The 14,561-nt window shown below is 41.7% G+C and overlaps 1 protein-coding gene across 1 annotated transcript; it reads right to left on the bottom strand.

The window, feature by feature from the left end:
* Nucleotides 1-125: 125 nt before the first annotated feature.
* Nucleotides 126-5,849, bottom strand: DCXR (dicarbonyl and L-xylulose reductase). The gene is made up of 8 exons (XM_072645383.1): nt 5,619-5,849; nt 5,405-5,502; nt 2,826-2,980; nt 2,545-2,587; nt 2,315-2,414; nt 1,752-1,816; nt 543-660; nt 126-296 (listed from the first exon to the last, which is right to left on the bottom strand). The coding sequence occupies exons 1-8, from the start codon at nt 5,668-5,670 to the stop codon at nt 193-195; spliced, it is 735 nt and encodes a 244-aa protein (XP_072501484.1). The 5' UTR covers nt 5,671-5,849; the 3' UTR covers nt 126-192.
* Between the last annotated feature and the right edge of the window lie 8,712 nt (nt 5,850-14,561).

Consider the following 14,561-nt stretch of genomic DNA (forward strand, 5'->3'; position numbering starts at 1 on the left):
ATCAGACTGGGCTCCCCAAGAGGCCACTGGTATTACAAAGCTTCTCCTCCACCTCTGCCCTCTGCAATACCACCATCAACCCCTTTCTCCCTCCCTCCTCAGGCCAAAGAATCAGCATTCAAGGATCAGATGATACACATTTAATAGGGCACAGAAAGCAGATGTCTCCCCTTGGATCAGGAGGCAGGTCTCCTAACCCACTAGATACCCTCCATCCACCAGCAGAGCAGAGCCAGTTATCATGGCACTGCAGTCACTGAGCAGAAAAAGGATGCTGTTCACCACGTCCTCCACCTCTGCAAGGGGAACAAGGTCATATCTAGAGGTTAGGAGGCAGGTATGCTCCATGGTAGGGCCCCAACTCCCACTTGCCCCTGCTACTTTTAAAGAGGATCGTGCATTCTTCATACCCATGACAAGTGTAAGGGACTAAAGTTCTATCCCAGGCCTCTTGGAAGGCACCGAAAGATAAACAGTTAGGGGGAGAAGGGAGGAGTGGATGGTATTTGGCCTTGAGGACCCACTGTTCACTCTCAACTCACCTGCAAACTTGCCCAGTGGGATTCGGCTTAGCATGGGCTCTGATTTCTGGGCATCACTCCAGTTGGCCCTGCCCATGGCAGTCATCACCACTGTAGGATTCACCGTGTTCACACGGATCTGGGTTAGAAGGGTTCAGGTTGGTCCTTCAGGGGCATGGCCACACCTAGGACAAGCCTGAGAGCCGAGAGGGTCCTTGGAGGGAATCTTGGCCAACTCAGGGGAAACACGAGTCCTGTCTACAATGTACCTGACACGTGGTTATCCAGCTTTGCCTGAAGACATCCCCGCCCCTCATCCTCCTGAAGCAGCCTTGTTCCACTTTGGGGCAGTTCTGCTTGTTCAGAAGGTTTTTTATTTTGTTTTGTTTTGCTGATTGCAAGGCTACATTTGCTTGTTTATAATTTTTACCCATTACTTTGGATTCTGCCCTCTGGTCAGTCAGTAGGACTTTATTAAGTGCCTACTATATGCCATTCACTGGGACCATAGCGAACAAATCTAATGCCTCTTCTAAAAAACAGCTGTTCAGTTTCAGAAACACAGCTATAATAAAACATTCCCGTCAGTATTTTCTTCTACAGGCTTCTTGGATTTTTGTGGGGTTTTTGTTTTGTTATTTTTAGGCATTTGGGGTTAAGTGACGTATTCAGGGTCAAACAGCTAAGTGTCTGAGGCCAGATTTGCACGCTGATCCTCCTGGTTCCAGGGCCAGTGCTCTGTCCCCTGAGTCACCTAGCTGCCCCTAAGGGCTTGAGGTTGTAGTTCAGTCCCTTCAGTCCTATCTGATTCTCTGTGACCCCGTTTTGGAGTTTTCTTGGCCAAGACACTGGAGTGGTTTGCCGATTTCTTCAACTCTTTTTACAGATGAGGAGACTGAGGCAAACAGAGTTAATTAAGTGATTTGCCCAGGGTCACACAGCTAATAAAGTGTCTGAGGCCATCCTGACTCCAGGTCTAGCACTGTAGCCACTGAGGCACCTACACGTTCCCAGTTCTTTCAACTGATAGGACATGAACTTGAGACCCATTTATATCCAGCCTCTTCTCCAACTCCTAACTTATCAATGTACTTCCTAAAATGTGGCACCAGAAAAAATTATTCTAGATGTGAGCTGACCAGGGCAGAGGAGGGTAGGACTTTTATTTTTTGCTGAGGAAAGGCCCTTTTGGGGCTTATAACAAATAAATTTAGATGTCTCAGATCTTACCTTGTGGGGTCCCAGCTCCAGAGCCATCACTTTGGTTAGCATATCCATGGCACCTTTTGTAGAGCCTGGTGAGGGGCAATAGGGTAGAGAGGGAGAGAGTGAAAGAGTTGTCAGTTATTTAGAAGAATTAAGAGATGTGGTTGGCGAATTTACAGAGAAGGATAGGCACTCGAAGGCCAGGAACTGTATTTTTGTCTTTCTTTGTATCCCCAGTGTTTAGCACAGTGACTGCCACACAGTAGGCACTTAATAAATGTTTGTTGATTGACCAAAATTGTCAGGGTAAGAGAACCCAAGAGTTGGAAGCAGCCTGGGGTAACAAGAAGAGTAAGTTCTGACCCAAGTATCAAAAAACTTGGCTTCCAGTCCTCCCTTTCACCAGTTCCCTGTGTCTCAATTTTTCACCCATAAAGTGAAGTGGTTGGATTATATGATCTCTCAGGTTCCTTCTAGCTCTTCTATTCTAAATTAAGACAGGAAAACTGGGGCCTAATGATTCAAATTGTTGAAATGAGCAACTAGAGAAAGATCAGGGAGGGAGGGCTGATGGGGTGGGTACTCACAGTAGATGGCATGATCCTTTAGGGCACGTTGGGAGGCCTGGCTGGAGACGTTGACGATAGCTCCTGGGGCTCCCCGTGCTATTAACCCCCGGGAGATGATCTAGAAATCAGGAGAAAAGCAGGGGAATGAACTGAAGAATGAGAGGAAAGAAGGGGTTTGAATAAGGGACTTCAATTATGCTATAATATTCCACCCTGTTGTAATTCCCAAACTTTGTGTCACAGCTCACCTGGGATACTTGGACCACTGACCGATAATTCACATCAAAAGACCTGGGGACAGACACCAGACACAATTATAGCTAGAAGGAAAAAAAAATAGCTCCCCTCCCAGAGCCCCAGGGCCCAGCCCACTCCTTTCTCCAGCTGAGCAAATAAGGTGGATTCTCATTCCCCCAAGAGGGGAAAAATTCCAGGCAGGATTCCTAGGGTCTGCCTTTTACCTGGCTTGGTTTTCCCCACCATCCTGGGGTCCTGCCTTTTTTTTTTTTTTTAAACTCTTAGGACTTACCTATCACAAGCCTCCTTAGTGACTTCCAGGAAAGGCTGTAGAAGGGCTACACCTGCATTGTTCACCAATAGATCCACAGGGCCGATGGTGCTCAGAGCCTGCTCTGTGGCCTCCCAGTCTCCCAGATCCACACATAAAGTCTCTATTCCTGGGCACTTAAGGGTATTGGAAAGGGCTATTAGGCAACAACAAGAGAAAAGCTTCCCACGATGGAGAATTCCTGATCCCAGCCAGTTTAGGAAGGATGAACAAAATTGGGGCATGACAGTGGGAACATGAGATGGTCATATGATAATGAATAGGCCAGAGGCTCCCATATCCTGGAATTGTTTCCACTAATGGTTAAAAGGATGGAGTGGAAGTACCTTAAGATGGTTTGCAAAATAATAGTGACTGGAGGAGGTTCTCCTTGCATCTCCAGAAGATCCTGTAGCCCCTGGCAATGGTCTCTATGCCCTTTGAGGCCTCTCAGAAAAGAATCCCCAGCAATATTGCTTCTAGGGCTGTATCCCAAAAAGATAATAAAAATGGGAAAAGGACTCACATATACAACAATATTTCTAGCAGCTCTTTTTGTGGTAGCCAAGAACTGGAAATCGAGTAGATACCCATCAATTGGGGAATGGCTGAACAAGTTGTAGTATATGAATGTAATGGAATACTATCATGCTATAAGAAATGATGAACAGGAAGACTTCAGAAAAACCTGGAAAGACTTTCATGAACTGATGCTGAGTGAAATGAGCAGAACCAGGAGAACATTATACACAGTAACAGCCACAGTGTGCGAGGACTGTTTGTAATAGATTTAGCCCTTCACAGCAATGCAAGAACCTAAAACATTTCCAAAGGACTCTTGATGCAAAATGCTATCCATATCCAAAGAAAGAACCATAGAATCACAACTCAGAAATGAAGCAGGCTATTTTCTATTTTGTTATGTTTTTTTCTCATGGTTTCTCCCATTCATTTTAATTCTTCTATGCAACATGACTAACATGAAAATGTGTTTAATAAGGATGTATGTGTAGAACCCATATGAGATTGCATGCCATTGTGGGAAGGGAGAGGGAAGGAGGCAGAGAAAAATTTAAAACTTATGGAAGTGACGTTGAGAACTGAAAAAAAAAATTAATTATTAACAACAACAACAAAAGAATCCCTCAGTTCTAAATACTGAGCCAGAATTTGATTTCTCAAGGAAACTGAAGGCTCTTTGACCTGCCCACTCCATACACTTTTTTGCGGGGAGGAGACAATTGGGGTTGAGTGACTTGCCCAGGGTCACACAGCTAGTAAGTGTCTGAGGTCACATTTGAACTCAGGAAGATGAGCCTTCCTGACTCCAGGTCCAGGGCTCTATGCATTATGGTGCCTCCTAGCTGCCCCCAGTGTTATTATTATTCCCATTTTATAAATGAGGAAAACTGAGGCAAACAGAGGTTAAGTGACGTGTCCAGCTCACACAGCTAGTAAGCTATCTGAGGCCAGATTTGAATTCAGGTCTTTCTGACTCCAGGGCCAGTGCTCTGTCCATTGAACCAAACTAGCTGCTACCTAGTCACCCCCTCATATACTTTACAAGGTGCCCCAAGATTACTTCAAGTACTTTGCTGGAGATCAGGAAGAAGCCTTTGGAAATTGTCCACTGTTCTGAAGTCCCAAGGCTGTGCTCAAGTATGGGGCAGTCATCAGATAGAGTGGACATGAATGTGTAGGAGAATAGGAGTAGGAGGCTAAGAGTGGGTGGTGATCTGGGACATCAACTCGGTAGAGTGGAAGAAAGATTGAAGGAGAAAGAAATATAACAGCCTATCTTCAAAGTTTAAAAATCACTTTGCAGATGCCATTTATTGTAGAGCAGACACCCTACGAGAGAGTTGGTACTGGACTCCGGGAGACCTGGGTTTGAACCTCACATCTGACATTTACTCCTTTAAGCTTGTTTCCTCATATGCAAAATGAGGATAATGATAGTAACAGAGGCATAAGGACTTAGAGGGGAGTCAGCCTGGGTCAGGGTCCCAGCTGCTGAACCCTCCTGGCTGTGTAACCCAGAAAGAATCAACTGACTGCTTGATCCCCCAACTCTTTAGGGCCATAAGTACCAGAGGAATTTCCTCATCAGGAATTCTCTTTACGAATGAAACCACAGAGAAGCTTTAAAAAAACAGTAATACCTTACCTCCCTGGGTAGTTTTGAGGATCAAAAGACAAATGTGTGTAAAGGCTTTGCAAACCTTCAAATGCACTGTATAAATGTCGTCTGTTATTACTCTGCATCAGTATTATCTCCATTTTATAGAGAAGGAAACAGAGGGTCTAAAATGCTTAAAGACACCAGCAGTGACACATGGAAGTAAGGAGCAGAGATAGAAGGTGAGACTAGGTCTTCTGCACCGAAGTTCACTCTGTTACCTCTGAATCCCTGGCTTTTGTTGGTGTTTTTGTTTGGAAAGGCCAGGCAGGAGGGCTTCCCCCGACTCACGTACCTAGATGTCTGGGAGCAAGGTTCTAGTGGGCGGGGCGAGGCGGGACCGGGCTGGAAAGGACTGCTGGGCTGGGAGACCCCCAGTTACCTCCTGGGCCAGGCTGTCCAGGTCCTCCTGGGTCCGGCTTACTGCTACCACTTGAGCTCCTCTGGCAAACAGCGCCTTGGCAGTGTCCCTCCCGATGCCTGCAACGTCCCGAAAGTCTTAGGGATGGGTCCGGGTTTCGACCCTCTTGACCGCTCGGCTCGCACTGCCCCGGACCCATACCGTAGCTTCCTGTCCAGCCCCAGCCCCGGCCCACCTTTGCCCGCTCCGGTGACAAGCGCCCGGCGGCCTGCAAAACTTCGCTCCATCTCGACGACTTCTGTGCCTCTTGGACCCGAGCGGATTCTGAGGTCCAAGGCTGCGGCCAGGGTCCAATCTGGGGAGAGAGGAAGGAGAAAAAAGACAGTTTATCCAATCAGAAGTCCAGGAGGGGAGGTGGTACTATTAGAATAGCTTCGGCCATATTACTGAGGCCGGGGGTGGGGCCGGTCAGGAGGTTATGATTGGCTAAAAACGGGGGTGAAGGTGGAGCTATGGTCGGGGGCGTGGCCTGGAGAGCATTTTTGGCTTAATTCTCCTGCTTCTGCTCTCGCTATGTACTGAGCTAGCCCGGGAGATAAAGCTCTCGTGACCTCTATCCTTGCGAATCCTGTACCAGGTATAATTTCATATAATAAGTCTGTGTCTGTGTGTTTTGCCCAGCCCTAGCATGCATTACTCCCCCTTTATACACCCTATGCTCTGTTTAAACCGGTCTTCTTGCTAAACACTCGCCTCTTCCCTCCAGGCACCTTTGCACAGCTGTCTGACACGCCTGGAACACTTTCCCTCCTTATCGCTGCCTCTTACAAAAGTCAGCTCACGCCCCCGAAAAATGGTGCTGTATATGTAAGCTACTGTCCCTTTCATGTGTTTGGTTACTGAAAGGGACAGAAAAGGAAAATGCATGAAAGGAAGACTGACAAAAATGAAATAGTGAAGGAAGCCTCTCGAAAACACGTTGACGTGCCTAAAATGGCTTCCCGAACAGAACCCAACTCCCAAACACATACTCCAGGAAAAACATGAAATTTGCAGAAGATAAAGTAACATAATAAGGAACTCTAGTAAGTGACTTTCTCCGAACTGCACAGAAAGTCAGTCAGCACCTTATTAGAAGCCAGCAAACTCCCACCCAGGCTAATAAGACAGTAGCCTTCTTACCCCAACAGAGATACATACAGCCTGAAAGGCTTTCTGTTGGGAGGAAGGAAGAGCAGAGGTCTCCCCCAAGAAAGTCCTTAGGGTGCTTGTAAGTTCCTAATTAGCAAATAACAGTGACCAGTGTGGGTACAGTTTGAACTAGGACAACCTAGGGCTCTGAGGTCCCTAGCACCCTATCCTGAAATGCCAGAGAGAATCCTGAGGATCCTGCCCTCTGAACCTTACCTCCAACATCCAGAGGGAGCTCCCCCTAGGAGGAGGAGTCAGTGCAAGAATGCAGGTGACCCAAAGCAAGAAAAGTAAGGTAAACCACTCGCCCAAGTGTGCAGCAAGGAGTAGAGTATGTCCCTGGCACAAAGTCCCAATTTATGAGCTAAAGATGGAGAGGACTAAACCAAAGAGGACACTGATCAGTTTTTTATATCAGTTTATTATAAATCGAGAGATTTCCCCCACCCAACCACCCCCCAAAAAAGAGAATAACGTTGTGAATTGGCTCTGGATTAAATACTCAAAGAAAAAAAATGGATCTTCCACAGGGACTATATAAATAGCTAGAAGAAATGAAACAAGAGCTTAAAAATGTTTGAAAGAAAAAAAGTGAGAGGAGATTGAGTAGCTTAGAAGACAAAATAGTAAACTTTGCCCAAAGAAAATCAAGAGAGTTAAAAAAAAAAACAACCCTACATCTTATAACAAAAACAACTAGCCTGGAAAACAGGTAAAGGAGACAAAATTTAAGAATCAACAGACTCCCTGAAAACCATGATTTTAAAAATTCTAAAGTTTTTTTTTAATTAAAACTTTTTTTGTAGGCATTTGGGGTTAAGTGACTTTTTCCAAGGTCACACAGCTACTAAGTGTCAAAGGCTGGATTTGAACTTAGGTCCTCCTGACTCCAGTGCTCTATCCACTGTACCACCTAGCTTCCCCTAATTAAATCATTTTTCAATTAATAAGTATTTGTTTTCTCTTCTTCACTTCTCCCTTCTCCGGCTGAAAAAAGAATAATAAAGTCCTTAACAATATACAATCCAAACAAATTCTTATACTGGCTGTATCCAAAAAAAAAAGTCTCATATCAGGTCCATCATCCCTCTGTCAGAAGGTGGGTTAAAGGATAGGTCTTAGCATATCTCTCCCTGATATTCAAGATAAATTCCTGCAAAAAAATTCCAGTGACTTCTTAACCTTCAGCATCTCATATAAATATTTTATTTGGCTTTTAAAACCTTTCACATTTTCCTACCTTTCCGAGCTTCTTCCACTTTACTCCCTTCTAAGTACTCTATGATACGGTGACATTAGCTTTCCTACTGTTCCTCCCACAAGACCCCAATTCAGTGCCTTTTCTCTGGTTGTCCCCAGTGCCTGGAATGTTCTCCTTCCTGTTTCTGCCAGCTTCCTTCAAACCTCAGCTCAAATCCTCCCTTTGTAAGAGGCTCTTCCAGGTCCCCCTCAATGTTAGTATCTTCTCTCTGAAACTGCTTCCACTTCACCCTGTAGATATTCACTTCACCCTATGTATTTGTACATAGTTGTTTCCATGTTGTCTCCTCCACTGGAATATCAACACTTTGAGAAGAGACTTTTTGTTTTTCCTGTGTATCTCCAACATTTAGCACAGTGCCTGACATAGTAAGCACTTTATTATCATCAGTCCTCTGGAATTATGGTTGATTATCAAACTGATTTGAGTTCTTAATTCTCTCAAAATTGTAGTTACAATGTTGTTATTATTGTATAAATTGTTCTACTGTTTCTGTTCGCTTCACTCTGTATCAGCTCATACAAGCCTTTTCAGGTTTCTTTGAAATTTTTTTATCAATTTTTATGGTACAATCAAGTTCCATTATATTAATATACCATAATTTGTTTAACTATTTCCCAATTGATATTTTCTGTTCCTGGCTACTACAAAAAGAACTGCTACCAAATGTGTATACAATTGTATATATATATATATATATATATATATATATATATATATACACACACACACACACACACACACACACACACATATGTATATTTATGTATATGTATATATACACACACACATGAGCATGCTTACATGTGTAAATAAATGTATATGTATATGCTCTGTTCCTCTGTATTGATGTTATATTTTAAGAAATCATAACTAGAACTATCTCTGTCTACTAGAATCACAGAGCAGTAAAGATAGACAGAATCTACCTATAATTTTCTGACAGAAATTCCAAAAAGGAAAAGTCTCAGAATTGACATAACCAAAATCCAGAGCTCCTATGTCAAAGAAAAGAGTATCTAGAAAGAAGCAGTTCAAGTACCAATGAACTACAGTCAGGATTCTGGACACTTTTATTAAAAATGAGAGGAGATTTTGGAATAAAATATAACAAAATGCAACAGCTATAGGCTTATAACAACAACAACAACAACAAATCATGCACTGTAAAGCTTAGTATACTACTACAAAGGGAAAAAAATAGATCATTAATGTGATAAGAACTTTCAAAAATTTCCAATAAAAAGACTAGAGTTGAGTAAGAACTTTGTAATGCCAATACAAGAGTCATGAGAAACCTAGAACATAAATATATTTGAGCAAGTGGAAGGAGATTATGATGATGTAGTGCTAACATTCTTATTAGAATATATTTCTACAAACTTTAATGTCTTCAGAGAGTAATGAAAGGGTGAAGTGAAAAAAGTAGAGGTCCTTCCTGGAAATAATTGGTCCTATTCTGAGAGTTTGAGGAAGAGAAAGAGAGGGAGATTAAAAGGAAAAATATACTGAAGTAAAAAGGAGGAAGAAGGTGATGGAACATGCTATTTCCTGTAATTAGGATAAGTGAGAACATTATCATGTAGAAAGAGGTAGGAGGAGGTGGCATCAGATAAACCTCTTTTATCTGAAATGGATAAAGGAAAGTTGAAAACACACCTACACAGAGAGTTTGGTACAAAATGCTCAACAAAGAAACAAACAAGGATGGGGGAATAATAACAAGAGGGAAGATAATACTGGGGAAGGAGTATTCCCAAACAAAGCAAACTTCCTAATATTGAAAAGGAGACTTTTTCTTTTAAGATAGAAAAGAAAAGAACAAAAATCTAAGGGGGTGCTGCTGATTGGGGAATAATTGGAGAATGGCTAAACAAATTGTACCATGAATATAATGGAATGTAATTTCACTTTAAGAAATGACAGAAGAGAGAATTTCAGAGAATCTTGGGTAGAATAAATTAACACAGAATGTAGTGAGCAGAATAAAGAGAACAATTTATACAAGGGCAGAAATATGGTAAAGAAGAATGACTTTGAATGACTGAAGAACTCTAATCAATGTAATGATCAACAATATCTCTACACCATCTAGAGATATTGACCCAAAGGACCTACGAAGAAGTATGCTGCCCAGCTCCTGACAAACAAATGTGAACTCAAGGTCTTGGGACATACATTTTTTTGTCATGGCTACTGGGTGGATTCATTTTGCTTTACTATATTTATTTGTTACAGGATTGTTGCTTTTTGTTCCTCTGGGTTAATTGGGGGAGGGGGAGAATAGGTGGAGGGGTAATAGGGGCTTTAGCAATGCTGAACCAAAAAAAAAAAAAGAGGATCACAGAAACATTTTTTAAAACACACAGAAGAAAACAAAAGGAATTTTATACCAAATTGAGTGTGCATGTTATTCCTTCTTTGTGCCAAATGTGATGAGAGTAAACCACTTTTTCCCTCTCACCTCCCTCCTTTTGCCCTCCATTGGAAAAGTTTTTTCTTGCCTCTTCTATGAGAGACAATTTGCCCCATTCCATTTTTCCCTTTCTCCTCCCAATATATTCCTCTCTCACCCATTAATTTAATTTTTTTTTAGATTTGATCCCTTCCTATTCAACTCACCCTGTGCTCTCTATCTCTGTCTCTCTCTGCCTCTGTCCCTCTTTCTCTCTCTCTGTCTTTGTGTGTGTGTGTGTGTGTGTGTGTGTGTATATATATAAAATATATATATATCTTTGTGTGTGTGTGTGTGTGTGTGTGTGTATAATCCCTCCAACTACCCAGATACTGAGAAAAGTTTCAAAAGTTACAAATATTATTTTTCCATGTAGGAATGTAAACAGTTCAACTTTAGTAAGTCCCTTGCAGTTTCTCTTTCCTGTTTACCTTTTCATGCTTCTCTTGATTCTTGTGTTTGAAAGTCAAATTTTCTTTTCAGCTCTTGTCTTTTCATCAAGAATGTTTGAAAGTCCTCTATTTCATTGAATGACCATTTCTTCCCCTAAAATATTATACCTAGTTTTGCTGAGTAGGTGATTCTTGGTTTTAATCCTAGTTTCTTTGACTTCTGGAATATCATATTCCTAACCCTTTAATGACTTAATGTAGAAGCTGCTAGATCTTATGTTACCCTGATTGTATTTCCACAATATTCAAATTGTTTTTTTCTAACTGCTTGCAATATTTTCTCCTTGACCTGGGAACTCTGCAATTTGGCTACAATATTCCTAGAAGTTTCTTTTTTTGGATTTCTTTCAGGAGATGTAATGTGTAAATGTAATTTCACTTTAAGAAATGACAGAAGAGAGAATTTCAGAGAATTTTGGGTAGAATAAACTGACACAGAGTGTAGTGAGCAGAATAATGGGAACAATTTATACAAGGGCAGAAATATGGTAATATCTGTGGATTCTTTCAATATTTATTTTGCCCTCTGGTTCTAGAATATCAGGGCAATTTTCCTTGATAATTTTATAAAAGATGATGTCTACGCTCTTTTTTTGATCATGGCTTTCAGGTAGTCCCATAATTTTTAAATTGCCTATCCTGGACCTATTTTCCAGGTCAGTTGTTTTTCCAATGGGATATTTCACATTATCTTCTATTTTTTCATTCTTTTGGTTTTGTTTTGTAATTTCTTGGTTTCTTATAAAGTCATTAGCTTCCATCTGTTCTGTTCTAATTTTTTTAAATTTTTTTAAATTTTTTTATTTTTTTAACATTTTTTTAATTAATTTATTTAACTTTTAACATTCATTTTCACAAAATTTTGGGTTCCAAATTTTCTCCCCATTTGTCCCCTCCCCCCACCCCAAAACACCAAGCATTCTAATTGCCCCTATCACCAATCTGCCCTCTCTTCTATCATCCCTCCCTTCCCTTGTCCCCATCTTCTCTTTTGTCCTGTAGGGCCAGATAACTTTCTATACCCCTTTACCTGTATTTCTTATTTCGTAGTAGCGAGAACAGTACTCAAAAGTTAATCCTAAAACTTTGAGTTCCAACTTCTCTTCATCCCTCCCTCCCCACCCATTCCTTTTGGAAGGCAAGCAATTCAATATAGGCCATATCTGTGTAGTTTTGCAAATGCCTTCCATAATAGTCATGTTGTGTAAGACTAACTATATTTCCCTCCATCCTATCCTGCCCCCCATTGCTTCTATTCTCTCTTTTGATCCTGTCCCTCCCCAAGAGTGATGACTTCTAATTGCTCCCTTCTCCCATTGCCCTCCCTTCCATCATCCCCCCCACCCTGCTTATCCCCTTATCCCCCACTTTCCTGTATTGTAAGATAGGTTTTCATACCAAAATGAGTGTGCATTTTATTCTTTCCTTTAGTGGAATGTGATGAGAGTAAACTTCATGTTTTTCTCTCACCTCCCTTCTTTTTCCCTCCACTAAAAAGTCTTTTGCTTGCCTCTTTTATGAGAGATAATTTACCCCATTCCATTTCTCCCTTTCTCCTCCCAATATATTTCTCTCTCACTGCTTAATTTCATTTTTTTAAGATATGATCCCATCCTATTCAATTCACTCTGTGCTCTCTGTCTCTGTGTGTGTGTGCATGTGTGTATGTGTAATCCCACCCACTACCCAGATACTGAAAAGTTTCAAGAGTTACAAATATTTTCTTTCCATGTAGGAATGTAAACAGTTCAACTTTTGTAAGTCCCTTATGACTTCTCTTTGCTGTTTACCTTTTCATGCTTCTCTTCATTTTTGTGTTTGAAAGTCAAATTTTCTTTTCAGCTCTGGTCTTTTCATCAAGAATGCTTGAAAGTCCCCAATTTCATTGAAAGACCATTTTTTCCCCTGAAGTATTATACTCAGTTTTGCTGGGTAGGTGATTCTTGATTTTAGTTCTAGTTCCTTTGACTTCTGGAATATGATATTCCACGCCCTTCGATCCCTTAATGTAGAAGCTGCTAGATCTTGTGTTATCCTGATTGTATTTCCACAATACTTGAATTGTTTCTTTCTAGCTGCTTGCAATATTTTCTCCTTGACCAGGGAACTCTGGAATTTGGCCACAATGTTCCTAGGAGTTTCTCTTTTTGGATCTCTTTCAGGCGGTGATCTGTGGATTCCTTGGATACTTATTTTGCCCTCTGGTTCTAGAATCTCAGGGCAGTTTTCCTTGATAATTTCATGAAAGATGAAGTCTAGGCTGTTTTTTTGATCATGGCTTTCAGGTAGTCCCATAATTTTTAAATTCTCTCTCCTGGATCTATTTTCCAGGTCAGTTGTTTTTCCAATGAGATATTTCACATTATCTTCCATTTTTTCATTCTTGTGGTTTTGTTTTGTGATTTCTTGGTTTCTCACAAAGTCATTAGCCTCCATCTGTTCCATTCTAATTTTGAAAGAACTATTTTCTTCAGTGAGCTTTTGAACCTCCTTTTCCATTTGGCTAATTCTGCGTTTGAAAGCATTCTTCTCCTCATTGGCTTTTTGAACCTCTTTTGCCAATTGAATTAGCCTATTTTTCAAGGTATTACTTTCTTCATTTTTTTGGGTCTCCTTTAGCAAGGTGTTGACCTGCTTTTCATACTTTTCTTTCATCTCTCTCATTTATCTTCCCAGTTTTTCCTCCACCTCTCTAACTTGATTTTCAAAATCCTTTTTGAGCTCTTCCATGGCCTGAGCCCATGGTATATTTATTTGGGATGTGTGGGGTACAGAAGCCTTGACTTCTGTGTCTTTCCCTGATGGTAAGCATTGTTCTTCCTCATCAGAAAGGAAGGGAGGAATTATCTGTTCACCAAGAAAGTAACCTTCTATAGTCTTATTTTTTTTCCCTTTTCTGGGCATTTTCCCAGCCAGTGACTTGACTTCTGAGTTTTCTTTCCACCCCCACCTCACCTCCAGATCCGCCCAGCCAGCCTTGGGGTCTGAGATTCAAATGCTGCTTCCCAGCCTCAGGGCTTTGGGCGGGGGTGGGGCTGCTATTCAGTGTGAGATTAAGTTCAGGTGCTCAGGTGGGGGCAGGGCCACCTCACGGGCCTAAGTTCCCTCAGAGTGTTTATGCAGAGACCTTCAACAATGGATCCAGGCTCCTGCCTGCTTGGGTAGCCCCTGTCCACCCGCAGCCCCCACTGCTGCCTCCCAAGGGTGCCTGAGTTATGGAGACACCCCACTCCCCTCTTGACCAACCAAAGAGACCCTCTCACCGACCCTTGTCACCTGTGGGTGGAGGGACCTGCGTGGCCACTGGAGATTCTGTCCCTGAAGCCTGCTTGGATCTGCTCCTCTCGGTGCCGCCTGTTCTAATTTTTAAAGAACTATTTTCTTCAGTTAGCTTTTGAACCTCCTTTTCCATTTGGCTAATTCTGCTTTTTAAAGCATTCTTCTCCTCATTGGTTTTTTGGACCTCTTTTGCCATTTGAATTAGTCTATTTTTAAAGGTGTTATTTTCTTCAGCATTTTTTGAGTCCCCAAGCTGCTGACTCACTTTTCATGATTTTCTTGCATCACTCTCATTTCTCTTCCCAATTTTACCTCCTCCTCTCTTACTTGATTTTCAAAGTCCTTTTTGAGCTCTTCCATGGCCTGGGACCATTGCATATTTATTATGGAGGTTTTGGATGCAGAAGCCTTTCCTTTTATGTCTTCCCCAGACAGTAAACATTGTTCATCCTCCTCTGAAAGGGTGGGAGAGAATACCTGTTCACCAAGAAAGTAACCTTCTATAGTCTTATTTTTTCTCCCTTCATTGGGCATTTTCCC

The sequence above is a fragment of the Notamacropus eugenii genome, chromosome 2 (assembly GCF_028372415.1).
Source record: "Notamacropus eugenii isolate mMacEug1 chromosome 2, mMacEug1.pri_v2, whole genome shotgun sequence".
Classification (NCBI taxonomy): Eukaryota; Metazoa; Chordata; class Mammalia; order Diprotodontia; family Macropodidae; genus Notamacropus; species Notamacropus eugenii.